Source organism: Littorina saxatilis, linkage group LG6 (assembly GCF_037325665.1).
Source record: "Littorina saxatilis isolate snail1 linkage group LG6, US_GU_Lsax_2.0, whole genome shotgun sequence".
Lineage (NCBI taxonomy): Eukaryota > Metazoa > Mollusca > Gastropoda > Littorinimorpha > Littorinidae > Littorina > Littorina saxatilis.
In genome coordinates this window covers 44,054,008-44,069,552 of record NC_090250.1, presented here as the reverse complement: position 1 = coordinate 44,069,552, position 15,545 = coordinate 44,054,008, and the positions used below count along the sequence as shown (strand labels likewise).

General features: G+C 44.5%; 1 protein-coding gene across 4 annotated transcripts in view; it reads left to right on the top strand.

Moving 5' to 3' along the window:
- LOC138969300 (E3 ubiquitin-protein ligase HERC2-like) overlaps nucleotides 1–15,545 on the top strand; it is a 156,792-nt gene that overhangs the window by 69,433 nt on the left and 71,814 nt on the right. For 2 of the 4 annotated variants that reach the window (XM_070342054.1, XM_070342058.1), the window contains 10 exons: nucleotides 2,356–2,507; nucleotides 3,194–3,404; nucleotides 3,546–3,693; nucleotides 4,210–4,385; nucleotides 5,683–5,875; nucleotides 10,082–10,261; nucleotides 11,263–11,453; nucleotides 11,952–12,102; nucleotides 13,837–14,033; nucleotides 15,057–15,266. In XM_070342054.1, coding sequence (XP_070198155.1) covers nucleotides 2,356–2,507; nucleotides 3,194–3,404; nucleotides 3,546–3,693; nucleotides 4,210–4,385; nucleotides 5,683–5,875; nucleotides 10,082–10,261; nucleotides 11,263–11,453; nucleotides 11,952–12,102; nucleotides 13,837–14,033; nucleotides 15,057–15,266 — 1,809 coding nt within the window. The remainder of the gene's footprint in view (nucleotides 1–2,355; nucleotides 2,508–3,193; nucleotides 3,405–3,545; nucleotides 3,694–4,209; nucleotides 4,386–5,682; nucleotides 5,876–10,081; nucleotides 10,262–11,262; nucleotides 11,454–11,951; nucleotides 12,103–13,836; nucleotides 14,034–15,056; nucleotides 15,267–15,545) is intronic. The other 2 variants (XM_070342057.1, XM_070342056.1) reach the window with 2 other exon arrangements.

The following is a 15,545-nucleotide window of genomic DNA, read 5'->3' as shown; positions in this document are numbered from 1 at the left end:
CCCCCGTTTTAAGACTCCCTCCTTTCTAAGACCCTGTCTTCTCTGATTTTCTGTTCTTAACTCATGTAGATTTACCCCCGTTTTAAGACTCCCTCCTTTCTAAGACCCTGTCTTCTCTGATTTTCTATTCATAACTCATGTAGATTTACCCCCGTTTTAAGACTCGCTCCTTTCTAAGACCCTGTCTTCTCTGATTTTCTGTTCTTAACTCATGTAGATTTACCCCCGTTTTAAGACTCACTCCTTTCTAAGACCCTGTCTTCTCTGATTTTCTGTTCTTAACTCATGTAGATTTACCCCCGTTTTAAGACTCACTCCTTTCTAAGACCCTGTCTTCTATGATTTTCTGTTCCTAACTCATGTAGATTTACCCCCGTTTTAAGACTCACTCCTTTCTAAGACCCTGTCTTCTGTGATTTTCTGTTCATAACTCATGTAAATTTACCCCCGTTTTAAGACTCACTCCTTTCTAAGACCCTGTCTTCTGTGATTTTCTGTTCATAACTCATGTAGATTTACCCCCGTTTTAAGACTCCCTTCTTTCTAAGACCCTGTGTTCTCTGATTTTCTGTTCTTAACTCATGTAGATTTACCCCCGTTTTAAGACTCCCTCCTTTCTAAGACCCTGTCTTCTCTGATTTTCTTTTCTTAACTCATGTAGATTTACCCCCGTTTTAAGACTCCCTCCTTTCTAAGACCCTGTCTTCTCTGATTTTCTGTTCTTAACTCATGTAGATTTACCCCCGTTTTAAGACTCCCTCCTTTCTAAGACCCTGTCTTCTCTGATTTTCTGTTCATAACTCATGTAAATTTACCCCCGTTTTAAGACTCACTCCTTTCTAAGACCCTGTCTTCTCTGATTTTCTGTTCTTAACTCATGTAGATTTACCCCCGTTTTAAGACTCCCTCCTTTCTAAGACCCTGTCTTCTCTGATTTTCTGTTCTTAACTCATGTAGATTTACCCCCGTTTTAAGACTCACTCCTTTCTAAGACCCTGTCTTCTATGATTTTCTGTTCTTAACTCATGTAGATTTACCCCCGTTTTAAGACTCCCTCCTTTCTAAGACCCTGTCTTCTCTGATTTTCTGTTCATAACTCATGTAGATTTACCCCCGTTTTAAGACTCCCTCCTTTCTAAGACCCTGTCTTCTCTGATTTTCTGTTCTTAACTCATGTAGATTTACCCCCGTTTTAAGACTCACTCCTTTCTAAGACCCTGTCTTCTCTGATTTTCTGTTCTTAACTCATGTAGATTTACCCCCGTTATAAGACTCCCTCCTTTCTAAGACCCTGTCTTCTCTGATTTTCTGTTCTTAACTCATGTAGATTTACCCCCGTTTTAAGACTCACTCCTTTCTAAGACCCTGTCTTCTATGATTTTCTGTTCCTAACTCATGTAGATTTACCCCCGTTTTAAGACTCACTCCTTTCTAAGACCCTGTCTTCTCTGATTTTCTGTTCATAACTCATGGAGATTTACCCCCGTTATAAGACTCCCTCCTTTCTAAGACCCTGTCTTCTCTGATTTTCTGTTCTTAACTCATGTAGATTTACCCCCGTTTTAAGACTCCCTCCTTTCTAAGACCCTGTCTTCTCTGATTTTCTGTTCTTAACTCATGTAGATTTACCCCCGTTTTAAGACTCCCTCCTTTCTAAGACCCTGTCTTCTCTGATTTTCTGTTCTTAACTCATGTAGATTTACCCCCGTTTTAAGACTCCCTCCTTTCTAAGACCCTGTCTTCTCTGATTTTCTGTTCATAACTCATGTAGATTTACCCCCGTTTTAAGACTCACTCCTTTCTAAGACCCTGTCTTCTCTGATTTTCTGTTCTTAACTCATGTAGATTTACCCCCGTTATAAGACTCCCTCCTTTCTAAGACCCTGTCTTCTATGATTTTCTGTTCATAACTCATGTAAATTTACCCCCGTTTTAAGACTTGTGTCTTTTTTTAAACCTGATTTTGTTGGATTTTGGAGGTAAAAAAAAAAGGGGGGGGGTGGGTTCCATTGTACATTTCAGACCAAATTTTTTGTAAAACAACTGCTTTGAATTGTGGTTTTGACGATGAGACGGAAGGCTGTCATTAATTCAGAAGTGATATGGCCCTTCGTGGTCGGCTGGGCGTGAAGCAAACAAACAAACAAAAAACTTCAGAAGTGCAAGTTTTAAGCTGCATATGTTTTATGTGACACAAATTGAGCTGGTTTAAGTTTAAAAATAATCATTGGTGTTTCATGAATGTGACATACAGAATGCAGAGTTAAACTAACTTTAAAAGTGAAAGTGCTAGATCTACTTCACGGAGATTTCTTCATTGGCTCATTGACGCACTGGGTTTGGTTGTTGTTTCAGGTTGGGCGTGCAGAGTTGCGTCTGAAGGGGATCCAAAGCATGCTGAGTCTGGTCCACAAAGACTTCCTCATTCCATCAGTCAGGCACTCCATTCTGTGTGGCTGGCAGGGCCTCATCACAGTGGGAACAAGACCAAGGTATCAAGCTGAACTGTGGGTTGTTTCTTATTCTTCTTCTCTTGCGTTTGTGGGCTGCGACTCCCACATACACTCAAAGTACTAGTTGACTTTTATGTGAATGGCCGTTTTACCTGCGCCATTTAGGCAGTCATACTGTCATTCCAGGGGAGCTAGTTCGATTTAGGACAAAGAAGACGTGTGAAGATTGTGTCGAGTTGTCTAAATTGCTTTTTGACATTGTTTGTTGTGTGAATAAGTTGCGTATACTATCACTGACATTCTATTAAATACAGTGTTACCCCTACAATAAGAGGAGACCTCCCGACAGAGGACTCTTTCTGTGGGACTCTTGTTGTATTAACTTTACCAAATATAGCTGTCATGAAAAGACGCCTACACTGCAGCGACACTGTTGTCCTTTACAGGCTGTTCTAGCTCTGACCAAAGATACCTCAGTATCCAACAGAGGAAAATTGTTTTAAACTAATTGTGTTTATTTAAGCAATGACAAAACCTTAAACAGTGCGTTAATTTTTAAAAAGATAAGCATATCTAGCAGAGGAAAATTGGTTTAAACTAATTGTGTTCATTTAAACAATGACAAAACCTTAAACAGTGCACTGATTTTTTAGCTAGATAAGTATAATACTCGTGAATGTGGAATATTCCTGCTGCTGATTTTTTAAGATTTTTTTTACCAGCTTTGCTTTTATTTCCAGGAAGCAACACCCTCGCGGCAGAGCCCCTCTACCACACTGCCTGGCTGACATTCAGCTCATTCCGCCCTGTGATCGAATCTTGTTGGAGATGACGTTTGCAGAGCTGTACCGCTGGGCCATCACGCAGCTGAGATCTTGCGTCATTGAGGCCGACATGGCCTTCAAGGCAAGAGGCATCAACCCTGCTCACCCCCCTCTGGACAACTCCAAGGTAAGAATAGAGTGAGGTTTTGAGAGTGTATAGTAATTTTTGAGCTTCCAACGTTGATTTCTTTTCATGCTGGGTTTTATAGATGGTTGGAAGTTATTACGTTCTAATTTTCTGGTGCACTTGGTGCAATTTCACTTGCAGGAGCAGCTAACGCTGGGAGCTCTTCCCCCAAGTCGTTTCATCCTGGCCACGCTAGGGGTGCTGGTGGCCGAGCATCACGCTCACAGCCTGAGTCTGCTGCTCAACTCTGGTCTCTTGGCGCTCACACAGAGCATTCTCAGACTGGCAGGTTAGTTGATAGAGGTTAAGTGAAAGAGACATGTGTAATGTACAAGCAGCGAAGAAGCTTTGCTTTTGTTTTTGCTGTTCTTGATAACAATGCACTTTTGCTGAACGTAGTTGAGGTGACTTTTGTCGTTCTTGTGAACTGCCAACTGGTGTATATTTTAGAAATGTGTATGTTTGAAGTTCTTTTCTCGTAAAAGGTTTGAGAAGTAAAGATTAGCAAGATTTTTGAAAGATTTTGTCATTCTTCTGTCCTATTTAATAAAGAGTTGCTGTGCTTTTTTCTGTGCAGTGATTTCAAAAAGTGTTTGAAGGTAATGGAAAATGTATACAGTGGTACTTACGATGTGAAGCCCCTCACAAGAGAAGACACCTCACAAAACGAAGGATATTTTCTTGACCAAAATATACCTGCTGGTACTAATGGTATCTTTTCATTGCAGGTACCTCTGTATACTTTGAAAGGAGGCATCATAACAACAAGCAGCATGCATGGTCATTGATTTTCTCTATTTTCCAGGCATAGATCCAGACGTGCCTGTGCCAGAGACAGGGGCGGTGCTGTGCACGGTGCCAGAAGAACACAAGACTCGCAAACAGAACCAACAGCTTCCCCTGTCGGGCCCAGAACTGGCAGCCATGATGAAGATCGGCACACTGGTCGTGAGAGGGGTAGATTGGAAGTGGGGCGATCAGGTAGGCCTGATTTTGTTTTGAAAATGTTGTGTCCTTTCGTCTGCATTTTGGTGTCTGTGTCAGAATCCTCATATCTGTTTGACTGTTTGTCTTTCTGTCTCTTTTGGGCAGCATGCAGATTATCTTTTTTACATTTAGTCAAGTTTTCACTAAATGTTTTAACATAGAGTGGGAATCGAGACGAGGGTCGTGGTGTATGTGTGTGTGTCTGTCTGTGCGTGTGTGTGTGTAGAGCGATTCAGACCAAACTACTGGACCGATCTTTATGAAATTTGACAGAGTTCCTGGGAATGATATACCCGGACATTTTTTTCATTTTTTTGATAAATACTTTTGATGATGTCGTATCCAGCTTTTTGTAAAAGTTGAGGCGGCTCTGTCACACCCTCATTTTTCAATCAAATTGATTGACATTTTTGTAAAGCAATCTTCGACGAAGGCCGGACTTCGGTATTGCATTTCAGCTTGGTGGCTTATAAATTAATTAATGACTTTGGTCATTAAAAATCTGAAAATTGTATTAAATTTTTTTTTATATAAAACGATCCAAATTTACGTTCATCTTATTCTACATCATTTCTTGATTCCAAAAACATATAAATATGTTATATTTGGATTAAAGACAAGCTCTGAAAATTAAAAATATAAAAATTATGATCAAAATTAAATTTCCGAAATCGATTTAAAAACAATTTCATCTTATTCGTTGTCTGTTCCTGATTCCAAAAACATATAGATATGATATGTTTGGATTGAAAACACGCTCAGAAAGTTAAAACGAAGAGAGGTACAGAAAAGCGTGCTATGCAGCACAGCGAAACCACTACCGCGCTGAACAGGCTCGTCAGTTTCACTCCGTTTTGCACAAGCGGCGGACTACGGTCATTGTGAAAAAATGCAGTGCTTTCAGTTTCATTCTGTGAGTTCCACAGCTTGACTAAATGTAGTAATTTCGCCTTACGCGACTTGTTTGTGTTCTTTCTTGATTGTTTGAAGTCAGACTATGGAAGACCACATTTTTAATAACATCCACTTTGTAAACAATAACTTTTTTCTGAATGGCTTTAAATGAAACAATTAAGATTTTCACCCTGCTATTTTCAATTCCACCTCTAAGTCCCAGTAGAGATCTTGTTGCCTAATGAAAAGTAAGGAACAGATATTCCAAACTTACTTTCTGTTAAACAGTCCATTGCAAGCTGAATTCACTTTCAGGTTTCTTGAGATCGAGAATGTGTGCAACATCAGCGTTTAGAATTGTGCAACAATTTGTCTTCATTTCTTTAACGTCTTCCAGGATGGCCCTCCTCCTGGCATTGGCCGTGTGATCGGAGAGCTGGGAGAGGACGGGTGGATTCGCGTCCAGTGGGAGAACGGTGGCAGCACCAACTCCTATCGCATGGGCAAGGAGGGCAAGTACGACCTCAAGCTAGCCCAGCCCCCTGAGATGCCTGAAAACGAGGATGAAGAAGAGGAGGAGTCTGAGTCAGGTATGTTTATGCAGCATGATTAAATTACATATCTTAACCCAACTCACATATAGCAATTTACTTCAGTCTAGTGCTAGAACGCTGTATCGCATCACCTTGGTAACAAGGGAGGCAACTCTAAAAAAAGAGCTACCTTGACCCATAAACAGGACAAAGTCACGTGACTTCCTGACCTTGCCGCCATATTGTAATCATTCTCTACTCAGCGCGACGCGGCTACGGACGTGTTTTGCTTTGCTTAGTCTTTTCAGCGTTTCGTCTGACTTTTCCTTGGGTCAGACCAGACTTCACCTTGGTTTTCCTTGCACGTCCCTCTTCTCTTACTTTGTGTTTGGGGTGAGCTTTTTTTCATATTTTTGTCGTTTTATTGCTTGACTCAGGTTGTTCTGCACTTAGAAATTTTTTACACGCTTTCGTCCGCCATGTTGGATAGCGGTAAGAAGAAAAGTTCTAAGCAAGTGACGGAGCCTTCTCCTGTTAAGAAGCCTTCTCGTAAGTGGAAAGGCTCTTCTAGTTAAGCCATTGTGAAGGTTTTAGACCCTTCGTCCAAACATTCTTTTGATGTTAAGATTGACATGCCTAAATCTCCCTCCATGCCGAGTCTGCCTTCAGAATCTGTACCGGTTGCTTCCAGTTCTAGCTCTGTTAGTGATACACAAGATGTTTCCGCTATTCTCCGCTCTTTGAGCGCTTTCGTCGACTAGGGCAGTATTTTTGTCTTTGCCTCCGGGTCTCAGCGATACGCATTCCCTGGCCAGGGTGCGTGTTCCTCCCTCGGCTACAGTGACTTCGGCCGATGTGCATGCTGACTTCGATGCGGGCAACGGAGTCTCTCTTCTGCGTACTCAGGCCTCTTCTGGTTTTCGGTCTGACTATGCTCAAGGTATTTATCCTTCGCCAGTAGCTGGGTTCTCCGGCAAATGCAAAGGGCGTATCCTGGAGGAAGTAGCTCCACCCGAGTGCCGGGCAGAGAGTGAAAGTTCCGATCCCCTGGCTACGCCGTTCCGCTCGCGCGGTAGGCTGGTTCAGGGTAGGAGCTCAGATACGCGTTCCGTCTTTGATCGAACAGGGGATTCGCTACCGTCGGCAACCTTCGTATCGTACGAGGCCAGACCGGCACAGCGTTCCCCGCTTCCGCCCAGGGGGCAGGAAGCAGTCCCTAGGGGGACATCGCTTGGGTATAAAATCCCTCGGGTGTCTTCCTTTCCGGTTGATGCTTCTCCTGGCTATCACAGCCACGGCAGTAGTGTACTTCCGGGTTGCACGGAAGTGCGGGACTATGATTCGGAATTCGGTGCTTCAGCTCAGGATGATGAAGACACCAACTTCCGTGTACCGAAGAAGCTTCCGCTAGCCTTGGGTTTGGCAGCGGAAGTTGCCTCACGGTATTTTGAAGAAGGTGTGGCAACACCGACAGGTTTGTCTGCCCCACCTCCTTCAGCCTTGGGAGATTTTCGCTCAGAGAAAGATGTGAAACAGCAGTTCCGTTTCCACGAGACTCCCTCGGTAGCTTACGAGTTGTCCAGAGTGCTGGCTGGGGGGCAATCTGGTAGTGCTTCTCTCACAGTTCCTCTGTTGGTGGCGCACAGTCAGGCTCCTGTTTCAGCACAGCCTTGGCTCGCTTCTGCGAGCCTCTCCACGCCTTTACCTCATGGTATGGCGAAGAGATTCTGCCTTCCGTCCAACCCGGTTAACCTCATTGAGTCATTTGCCTTGCCGCGCGCTACGCTTCCGATCACTCCGGAACTAGCAGCTCTTCGGCAAGATGGCTACAGCAGGGACAGGGCTGTTCCTTATACGGAGTTAGCCCTCGTGTCTCTGGAGGAAACTGGCAGGCGTTTGTTGGAGCTATCCTCTCTCTCGGAGACGTTGCAAAGATCTCTTTCTAGATCGATCTCTTCGTCTCTCGACCCTTTTCAGTTTCGTGACGACGCTGTGGCTAAGGATGTCACGACTCTGTTAGCCACTTTGACTAAGGTGTCGTCTAACAAATGAGTTTGTCAGCGCGCCTTTACGCTCATTCCGTTCACGCTCGCAGGTCTGCGTTCCTCACGGGTTCTGGGATTCAAGACAAAGTTACGATTGAGTCTCTTAAGTCTTCTCCTTTTGTTGAGGGTTCCCTGCTGGGAAAGCCATCCTTTGATTCTCTCCATAAGGAGACGCAGGACGCAAGGGACATGGCCATAGCACAGATTGCTCACCATGGTTTTTCACACCAGAACAAAAGTCAGTGTCCTCCTAAGCCTCAGACCTCTTCGTCAAATAGGAGCAAGGCGCAGCGCCAAGGTCCTTCTTCTTGGGGCAGGGGCGGTGGTGCCCCATATCAGAAAAAGGGTCCGTCGTTCGGGAAATCTCGGGGGTCGGGGCGCAAGCCCCACCCCCAATGATGCTCCCCCGAACCACTCGTTCGCACAGCCCCCACCCCTTTGGTGGCGGGCGGCCCCTCCCGGGCCCTACTAGGCTGGTTACAGTCGGTAAACAGCCAGTGGATTGTGGGCATTGTGCGTTCGTGGTTCAGGCTACTCTGGTTGGACGGCAAAGCTCCGTTAACGAGAGTACCTCCCTCTTTTCAGTTCCCCAGAAAACAGGAAGCTCAATTGGCCATTCAGGGCGAGATCACTTCTCTTCTGAAGAAGGAGGCAATAGGAGAGGTGTTGGACCGCAATTTCCCGGGCTTCTACGGCAGAATTTTTGTGGTCCCAAAAGCCTCGGGCGCCTGGCGCCCAGTCTTGGACTTGTCTCCCCTGAACAAATACCTAAGAGTGGTAAAGTTTACCATGGAGACTCCGGCGTCGGTAAGAGACACACTCAGACAGGGAGACTGGGTCACGTCAATAGATTTGACAGACGCTTACTTTCACATACTCATTCACCCTGTGGACAGGAAGTGGCTGAGATTTCTGTGGGGAGAACGGGTGTTTCAATTCAGAGCTCTCCCGTTCGGGTTATCTCTTGCCCCGTGGATCTTCACCATGGTCATGCGTCAGCTTTGTGTCCTGGTCAGACAAAAAGGGGTGCGTTTACGGGCTTACCTGGACAATTGGCTCATCCTCAATCAGGACTTGGAGTCTCTCAGAGCTCATACCCGGTTGGTCCTCAGTCAAGCTCTGGAACTGGGATTTTCAGTAAGCTTGGTGAAGTCAGAGCTCACACCCTCACAGGTGTTTACGTATCTCGGCATGACTTTCAACACGGTCGATTGGTCTGTCCGCCCTTCTCAGAGAAGGGTGGACAAGCTACAAGACTTGGTGAGATCTTTGGCCCTGAGGAAGAAAGCGCCTGTGCGAGTTCTAGCTTCCCTACTTGGTCAGATGGAATCTATGGCTCACATAGTTAATTCCCTCCCGCCTTCCCCGCTTGTGGGGTTGTTCTAAAAAAAGAGGGAAGTTTTTCTGCGCCTTCGTGCGAATGATTACAATATGGCGGCAAGGTCAGGAAGTCACGTGACTTTGTCCTGTTTATGGGTCAAGGTAGCTTTTTTTAAGAGTTGCCTCCCTTGTTACCAAGGTGATGCGATACAGCGTTCTAGCACTAGACTGAAGTAAATTGCTATATGTGAGTTGGGTAAGTATATTAATCAAATGAAAATTTACAACTAAAATTTTCGATTGTTTGCCTGCATGGTAGGTGGAAGAGGAAAGGTTTAAAAAGAGTGTGATGGTTTGTGTGTGATGGTTTGTGTGTGATGGTTTGTGTGTGATGGTTTGTGCGACTGTGTATTTGAGCAGATGCATGTGTGTGTCTGTTTTTGTCTGTGTGATTGTGTGTGTTTGTGTGTGTGTGTCTGTGTGTGTGTGTGTGTGTGTGTGTGTGTGTGTGTGTGTGTGTGTGTGTGGGGGGGCTCTCACGGATGTGTCTGTGTCGTAATGTATATGTCCTGTTTTATTATTGATAGTTACATGTGTGTGTGTGTGTGTTTGTTTTGTTTGTGCGTATGTGTGAGTTTGTGTGGTGTGTGTATGTGAGTGCGCGCACACGCGTTTCTGTGTCTTAATGTGTTTGCATGCACATGCTAATGCTTTTCAGACATTCCTGTGTGTGGTTTGATTATTCATAGTTGCAAGAATTTAATGTTTCAGGTTTGATTCTTAACATTTTGACCATTGAGTATCAGCCATCAGCATTATGTGCTGGAGAGCTTAGAGAGGATGGATGAATTTGTGTCCCAGTGAGAGAATGCTAATTATTTACATTCTCTTTGTGCAGAAAAAGCCAAGCCCGAGAGCAAGCACCCAACATCCCTGATCCGCAAGTCAACTGTAGGTCTGCTGAAGGTGCTGTCTCTGTGTGCTGGCATTCACGCTAATCGTGCCCAGCCTGAAGCCATTGGTGCACTGAGCGGTCTCATGCACAGCATCGTTGAGGCTGGCTGCAACTACGGTTTGAGTAAGTGTTACCAGTTTGGTGGTAGCAGAGAGAAATTAGAGTCACACTTCAAAAGGTGTGTTGAACAGTATTGAAATTGGTCGAAGCCCATACCCTATATAAACCTGTAGCAAGTAAACGTCAAACTGGCAAAAAGAAATGGGGGAAACACGCTGTCTTTTGCAGCTCTTCGTATCTCTTCTCCTTTGTCATTGAATGTTACAGGTAACCATACTTATCAAAGGATGCAAAACAGTGGAACCCCCCTTTTAAGACCTCCACAAATCTGAGAAAGTCAGGTCTTAAAAAGGAGGGAGTCTTACGTTGGGGGTACTTCTCTTAGGATAGCTGCCTGCCAGGGTTGACAAGCCTATCATCCCCGGCTATTTGACCCATAGCTGGAGGTTGGTTCGTGGGCACCTAGGCATTTCCACACACCGGTGGGCCCGCATGCCGCACGTCCAGGGGCCAACCTCCTCCGAGTCCTTGTAGTCTAGCCTGGGGCCTTGCGGTACCCAGTTTACGCCTGTCGCCGCGATGGAGGCACTACATAGGGCTTTTTGTGGAGAGGTTATTGTACTGGCAGGAGAGACTGACGCATTCTGCTCTCTTTTCGCATTGTCCTAAAAAGGACAGACGGTGCTAGCCAGCGGTGAGGGCTGAAAGCGAGAAGTGACAAGCACAAGACACTTCGCCAACACACTAGACACGTCACACAACCGTTTGGCAGGCCGTTGGGGGTACATTTACAGAGGTAATAAACAGAGAGTGTGAAAAACAAGGCTTTGAAAGGAGGGAGCAATTGGGGGTCTTAAACCGGGAGTCTACTGTATTCTTACCTGTTCAGTTTAATGAGAAGGGAGAGGAGAGCAAGAATTCGAGGACAGCAATGATTTTGTTCTTCACCTTTTCATAAGTATGGTTACCTGTAAAATTCACTTAAGTTGAAAGTTTGCGTGTAAGAACACCTGAGCTCTTTGAGTCTTCACGCGTTGTAACCTGCTACTTACCTCACCTTTCAGACACCAACTCGGCAGCCATCCAGATCGCCAGCCAGCAACACCTGCGCTGGTGCACCCTGGGGTTTGTGCGCAGCCTGGCGACGGACAGCACGCTGTGTCAAGCGCTCAGCACGCGGCGCTGGATCACGCTCCTCATGCACGTCCTGGAGGAGGACCAGGGTTCCAAGTACGCCAAGAACATCAACAGACAGGTGTGTGGATCAAGCTGTCGCTGTGGACAACGTTTAGAGCATGCGTTGAAGACATTGATGATGGAAGTTCTTTGTTGGTTCAACGTTTCTGAGTGTCTTGAGTGGTAGGAAAATAGGTTTGGTGTATGTGGTACTTCATTATTCCATGACGTCTACCTTTAGAGACTTTGTTGCATGAAATACTTGTCACAGCAATAACATAGAGGGCAAGGGGTGTAAGGCTTTATGCAGTGAAGTTTCACATTTTGACTCAAAAGAAATAGAAAGAAAATGTTTGAATTTAAGTGCTTGAATTTTAAATGTGGCCACAAAGAGGGGACAGCATTCTCCTTGCAAGTAAAGTCAATCAGTGATTTTATATACAAAGACAAGAGATGTCTGTGTATAAGGAATCTTCTCTGCTGGGAAACAAAAAGATAACAAATAATATGAAAGAAGAAGAATCATATAACGAGTTGATAAAACCGTTGAAGCATTTTTATGTGCGTCTGCCTCCAGATCTTGACCCTGAAACTGCTGAGAGCAGTCCTGCCGCACTGGGACGCCTCGTCGGAAGTGTCACGCGTGAAGGAAATCATCCGCAACCTGTTTCACTTGCTGGGCAGTGTGCTGACCAGTTGCTCCACTGACCCCACCCTTATCACCCATGGTCAGTGCACCGGTCAAGAATCATAATTGTAGAGAGGATAAAAGTTGTTTGTTCGTTTTGATGCTTTGTTCTTTTCACAGGTGCTAGGAGACTTGCTCTGCATAATGTTCACTTACTGTTGTCAATATGTGACCCTCCACCACGAAATGAGTCGCATGTCACCTCACGCGGTTCTGCGCTAGGCTTAATATAAGTCCGGGGAGTGTCTGGTAACAGTGTGAGGGTCACCTCAGTCACAGGCTTATAACTCAAACAGTTTTTGCTCTTTTCTAAAACGGTTTTCACCACTGGATAGAGCATAAAAAACTCTTTAGGAACATGTAAAAATATGAAAATCATGCAAAGGTGACATGCGACTCATTCCGTGGTGGAGGGTCACATATTTAGAGCGCTTACTTCCCTTCATTTCGTCCATCTTGCATTTGTCAAGTTTTGTGTTTGTAATCTTTGGTGTTCAGTTGATGGACCTTGACAATTGTCATTTGTTCATTTTCTTTTCAAAAGAGTTTGTCTATACTATATGATGTGCGGAATGAGGAAAGAAGAAAGCATTAACCACTTGCATTTAAATGACATGGTACAGCAGTACCTTTCTTTTGAGACCAAGCATTAACCACTTGCAGTTAAATGACATGGTACAGCAGTACCTTTCTTTGGAGACCAAGCATTAACCACTTGCAGTTAAATGACATGGTACAGCAGTACCTTTCTTTTGAGGCCTCGTAAAATCCAATGAATTTAAGTTTCAAGAGAAGGATTCTTAAGGGGGAGGTAAATAGCGACACTATTAACAGGGTTCGTACAGGTCATGGAAAACCTGGAAAGTCATGGAATTTGATTTTTAATTTTCCAGGCCTGGAAAGTCATGGAATTTCAATTCAAGCCATGGAAAGTCATGGAATTTAACAAAAATAAGAAAGAAAAAAAAAATTAACCTTTAGCACGCCAGCACAAGGCTTCTTTGTATGACCAACTTCTCGTTCGTATTTGCACACGAGAATAACGGTATTTTTAACGGCACTTAGGCAAAGCGAGGGTCACTTCCTTCCGCTATCTCGTCGTGTCGTCTGCGCTGCATTTGAGTCGGTTTCGTCGAAGTTTTCTGCTTTTGTTTTTGCATCGATAAAATACTTTAGCGCTTCGACAAGCAAGATGGAGGATGATGAGTTTGAAACTTTCTTTCGAGTTGTTTCTTGACAACAAAAAGTATGCGGAATTGGAACGAATTACCGAGGAAGATCTTCGCAATGAACTGTGTATCGCGGTGAAAAAAATGACAGTTCGTCAAGTCACAGTGACGGTTACGAAACGGAATTTACGAAAGTGCAGATGGATACAAACAGTGGCTGGTCCAGTTTAGTGAAATGACAGGACCAGCAAACATTACCGATAATCTGACTGCGTAGCAAATGCTTGACTTGCTTGTCAAAGAGACACTGCATAGAAACTGATTCAAATTCAGTGCAAAGCAAGCCAGTGTCAAAACTGGCAGTGACTGACAAGACGTAAAAAGTTTGCGTGCTCGGAAATGGCGACCTGTGGATCTAGTCATGGAAAATGTTATTGAGGCTCATGGAAAGTCATGGAATTTTGTTTCTAAAAACCAGTGGGGACCCTCTATTAAGAAAAGGGTGGCTCCACTGTAAGGAGGTCAGGAAGTGTCAACAAAACTGCTTACTTCCTAGATGTCCCTATGATATGCACTCCGACTCATTTAATTTTGTTCTGCTTCAGTGGACACACCAGGAGGCCCCATCAAGCCGCCGTACCCGCGCGTTTCCATGACGTCCACCTACACCAGCACGGTGGCAGAGGAGATGGTGGCCCTGCTACGAAGACTTTACTCTCTGGAGGTCTGGAACCCTCACATCAATTTCTACATCATCTCCAAGCTGCCCAGCATCATCGCTGTCCTTGACCCTAAGTCTCCTGTAAGTTTGCTGTCCTTGACCCTAAGTCTCCTGTAAGTTTGCTGTGTTATGAACATGAAAGTGGGGGCAGGGAGGGAGAAAACCTCAGGGAATTATTAGGAATACCTTGTGCAGGTAAACGTGTATATATATCTCTACTTGGAATTTCTTTGAAGAAGGTGATATGATATGTCAGCATCATTTGCATCTGGAAGGGTTTTTAATGTCTGCATTATCTTACTTGTAATTTGCCCCTCCGCGTCCTGTTATGCATGTGTGTTTGTGTGTAATTTCAGTTCACCAAGCATTTAAAACCTCATTTCATCAGGAAGGGTTTTGAGAGTGTTTGTTAAAATCAGTAACCCTTACCTCAAAATGATGCCGCCATGTTTACATTTCTAAATCTTATGTCTTGCTAGTGCATTAACCGGCAGCCTACCCCCCGCGGGTTAGGGGGAGTCCCATATTGGTTGGGACGAGAAAGAATTTACCCGATGCTACCCAGCATGTCGTAAGAGGCGACTAACGGTTCTGTTTCTCCTTTTACCCTTGTTAAGTGTTTCTTGTATAGAATATAGTCAATGTTTGTAAAGATTTTAGTCAAGCAGTATGTAAGAAATGTTAAGTCCTTTGTACTGGAAACTTGCATTCTCCCAGTAAGGTCATATATTGTACTACGTTGCAAGCCCCTGGAGCAATTTTTTGATTAGTGCTTTTGTGAACAAGAAACAATTAACAAGTGGCTCTATCCCATCTCCCCCCTTTCCCCTATCCCATCTCCCCCCTTTCCCCGTCGCGATATAACCTTGAATGGTTGAAAACGACGTTAAACACCAAATAAATAAAGAAAGAAAGAACCGGCAGCCTGAACTGCTGTGCTTCACCTGTTTACAAAAGAATTTCAAAGACTTTCAGTATAAAAATGCGTTCACTCCTGGTCATGCATTCCTAAACCTTGATTTGATCAAGATTTTTAGATTTCAAACATTTTCTCTCATTGAGACTTAGCCAGACTGAATGTTTAGCACATTTCTTATCCTGCAGCAGACGGACAGTCCCACAGGAGAGCTGACAGGGACGATCCTGGCGGTTCTGGCAGTGATAGGTGGGGTCGACACACGGCCGCGCCTGGGGGGTCAAGTGCATCACGAAAGTCATGACCTTGGGACCGTCGCTCGCATCACACCCAAGGGCAAGATCCATGTTCAGTTCGAGGACAAGCTTCGTGTCTGTCGTCTAACAGAGCTCGCACCAGTAAGTGGAGAACTTTTGTGTCGTACAATCAGTAGTGAAATGTGCTCTGTTGTGAATTCTTCCTTAATGGAGAGACCTGCAGATTCCTTTTCATATTGTGTTAAAGTATGAGAGAAAACTGTTTGATGAGCCATTTAAATCCTTCAACATGAGGTAAAGTGTTATTTATGGCTTTTTCAGGGTGTACCGTAACTTGAAAGTTAGAGCTTAACTGATGAGGCTGTCAGTTGTATTGGTTGTTAGAAAAACATTTTGTCCACATTACAAATCGATTCTGAC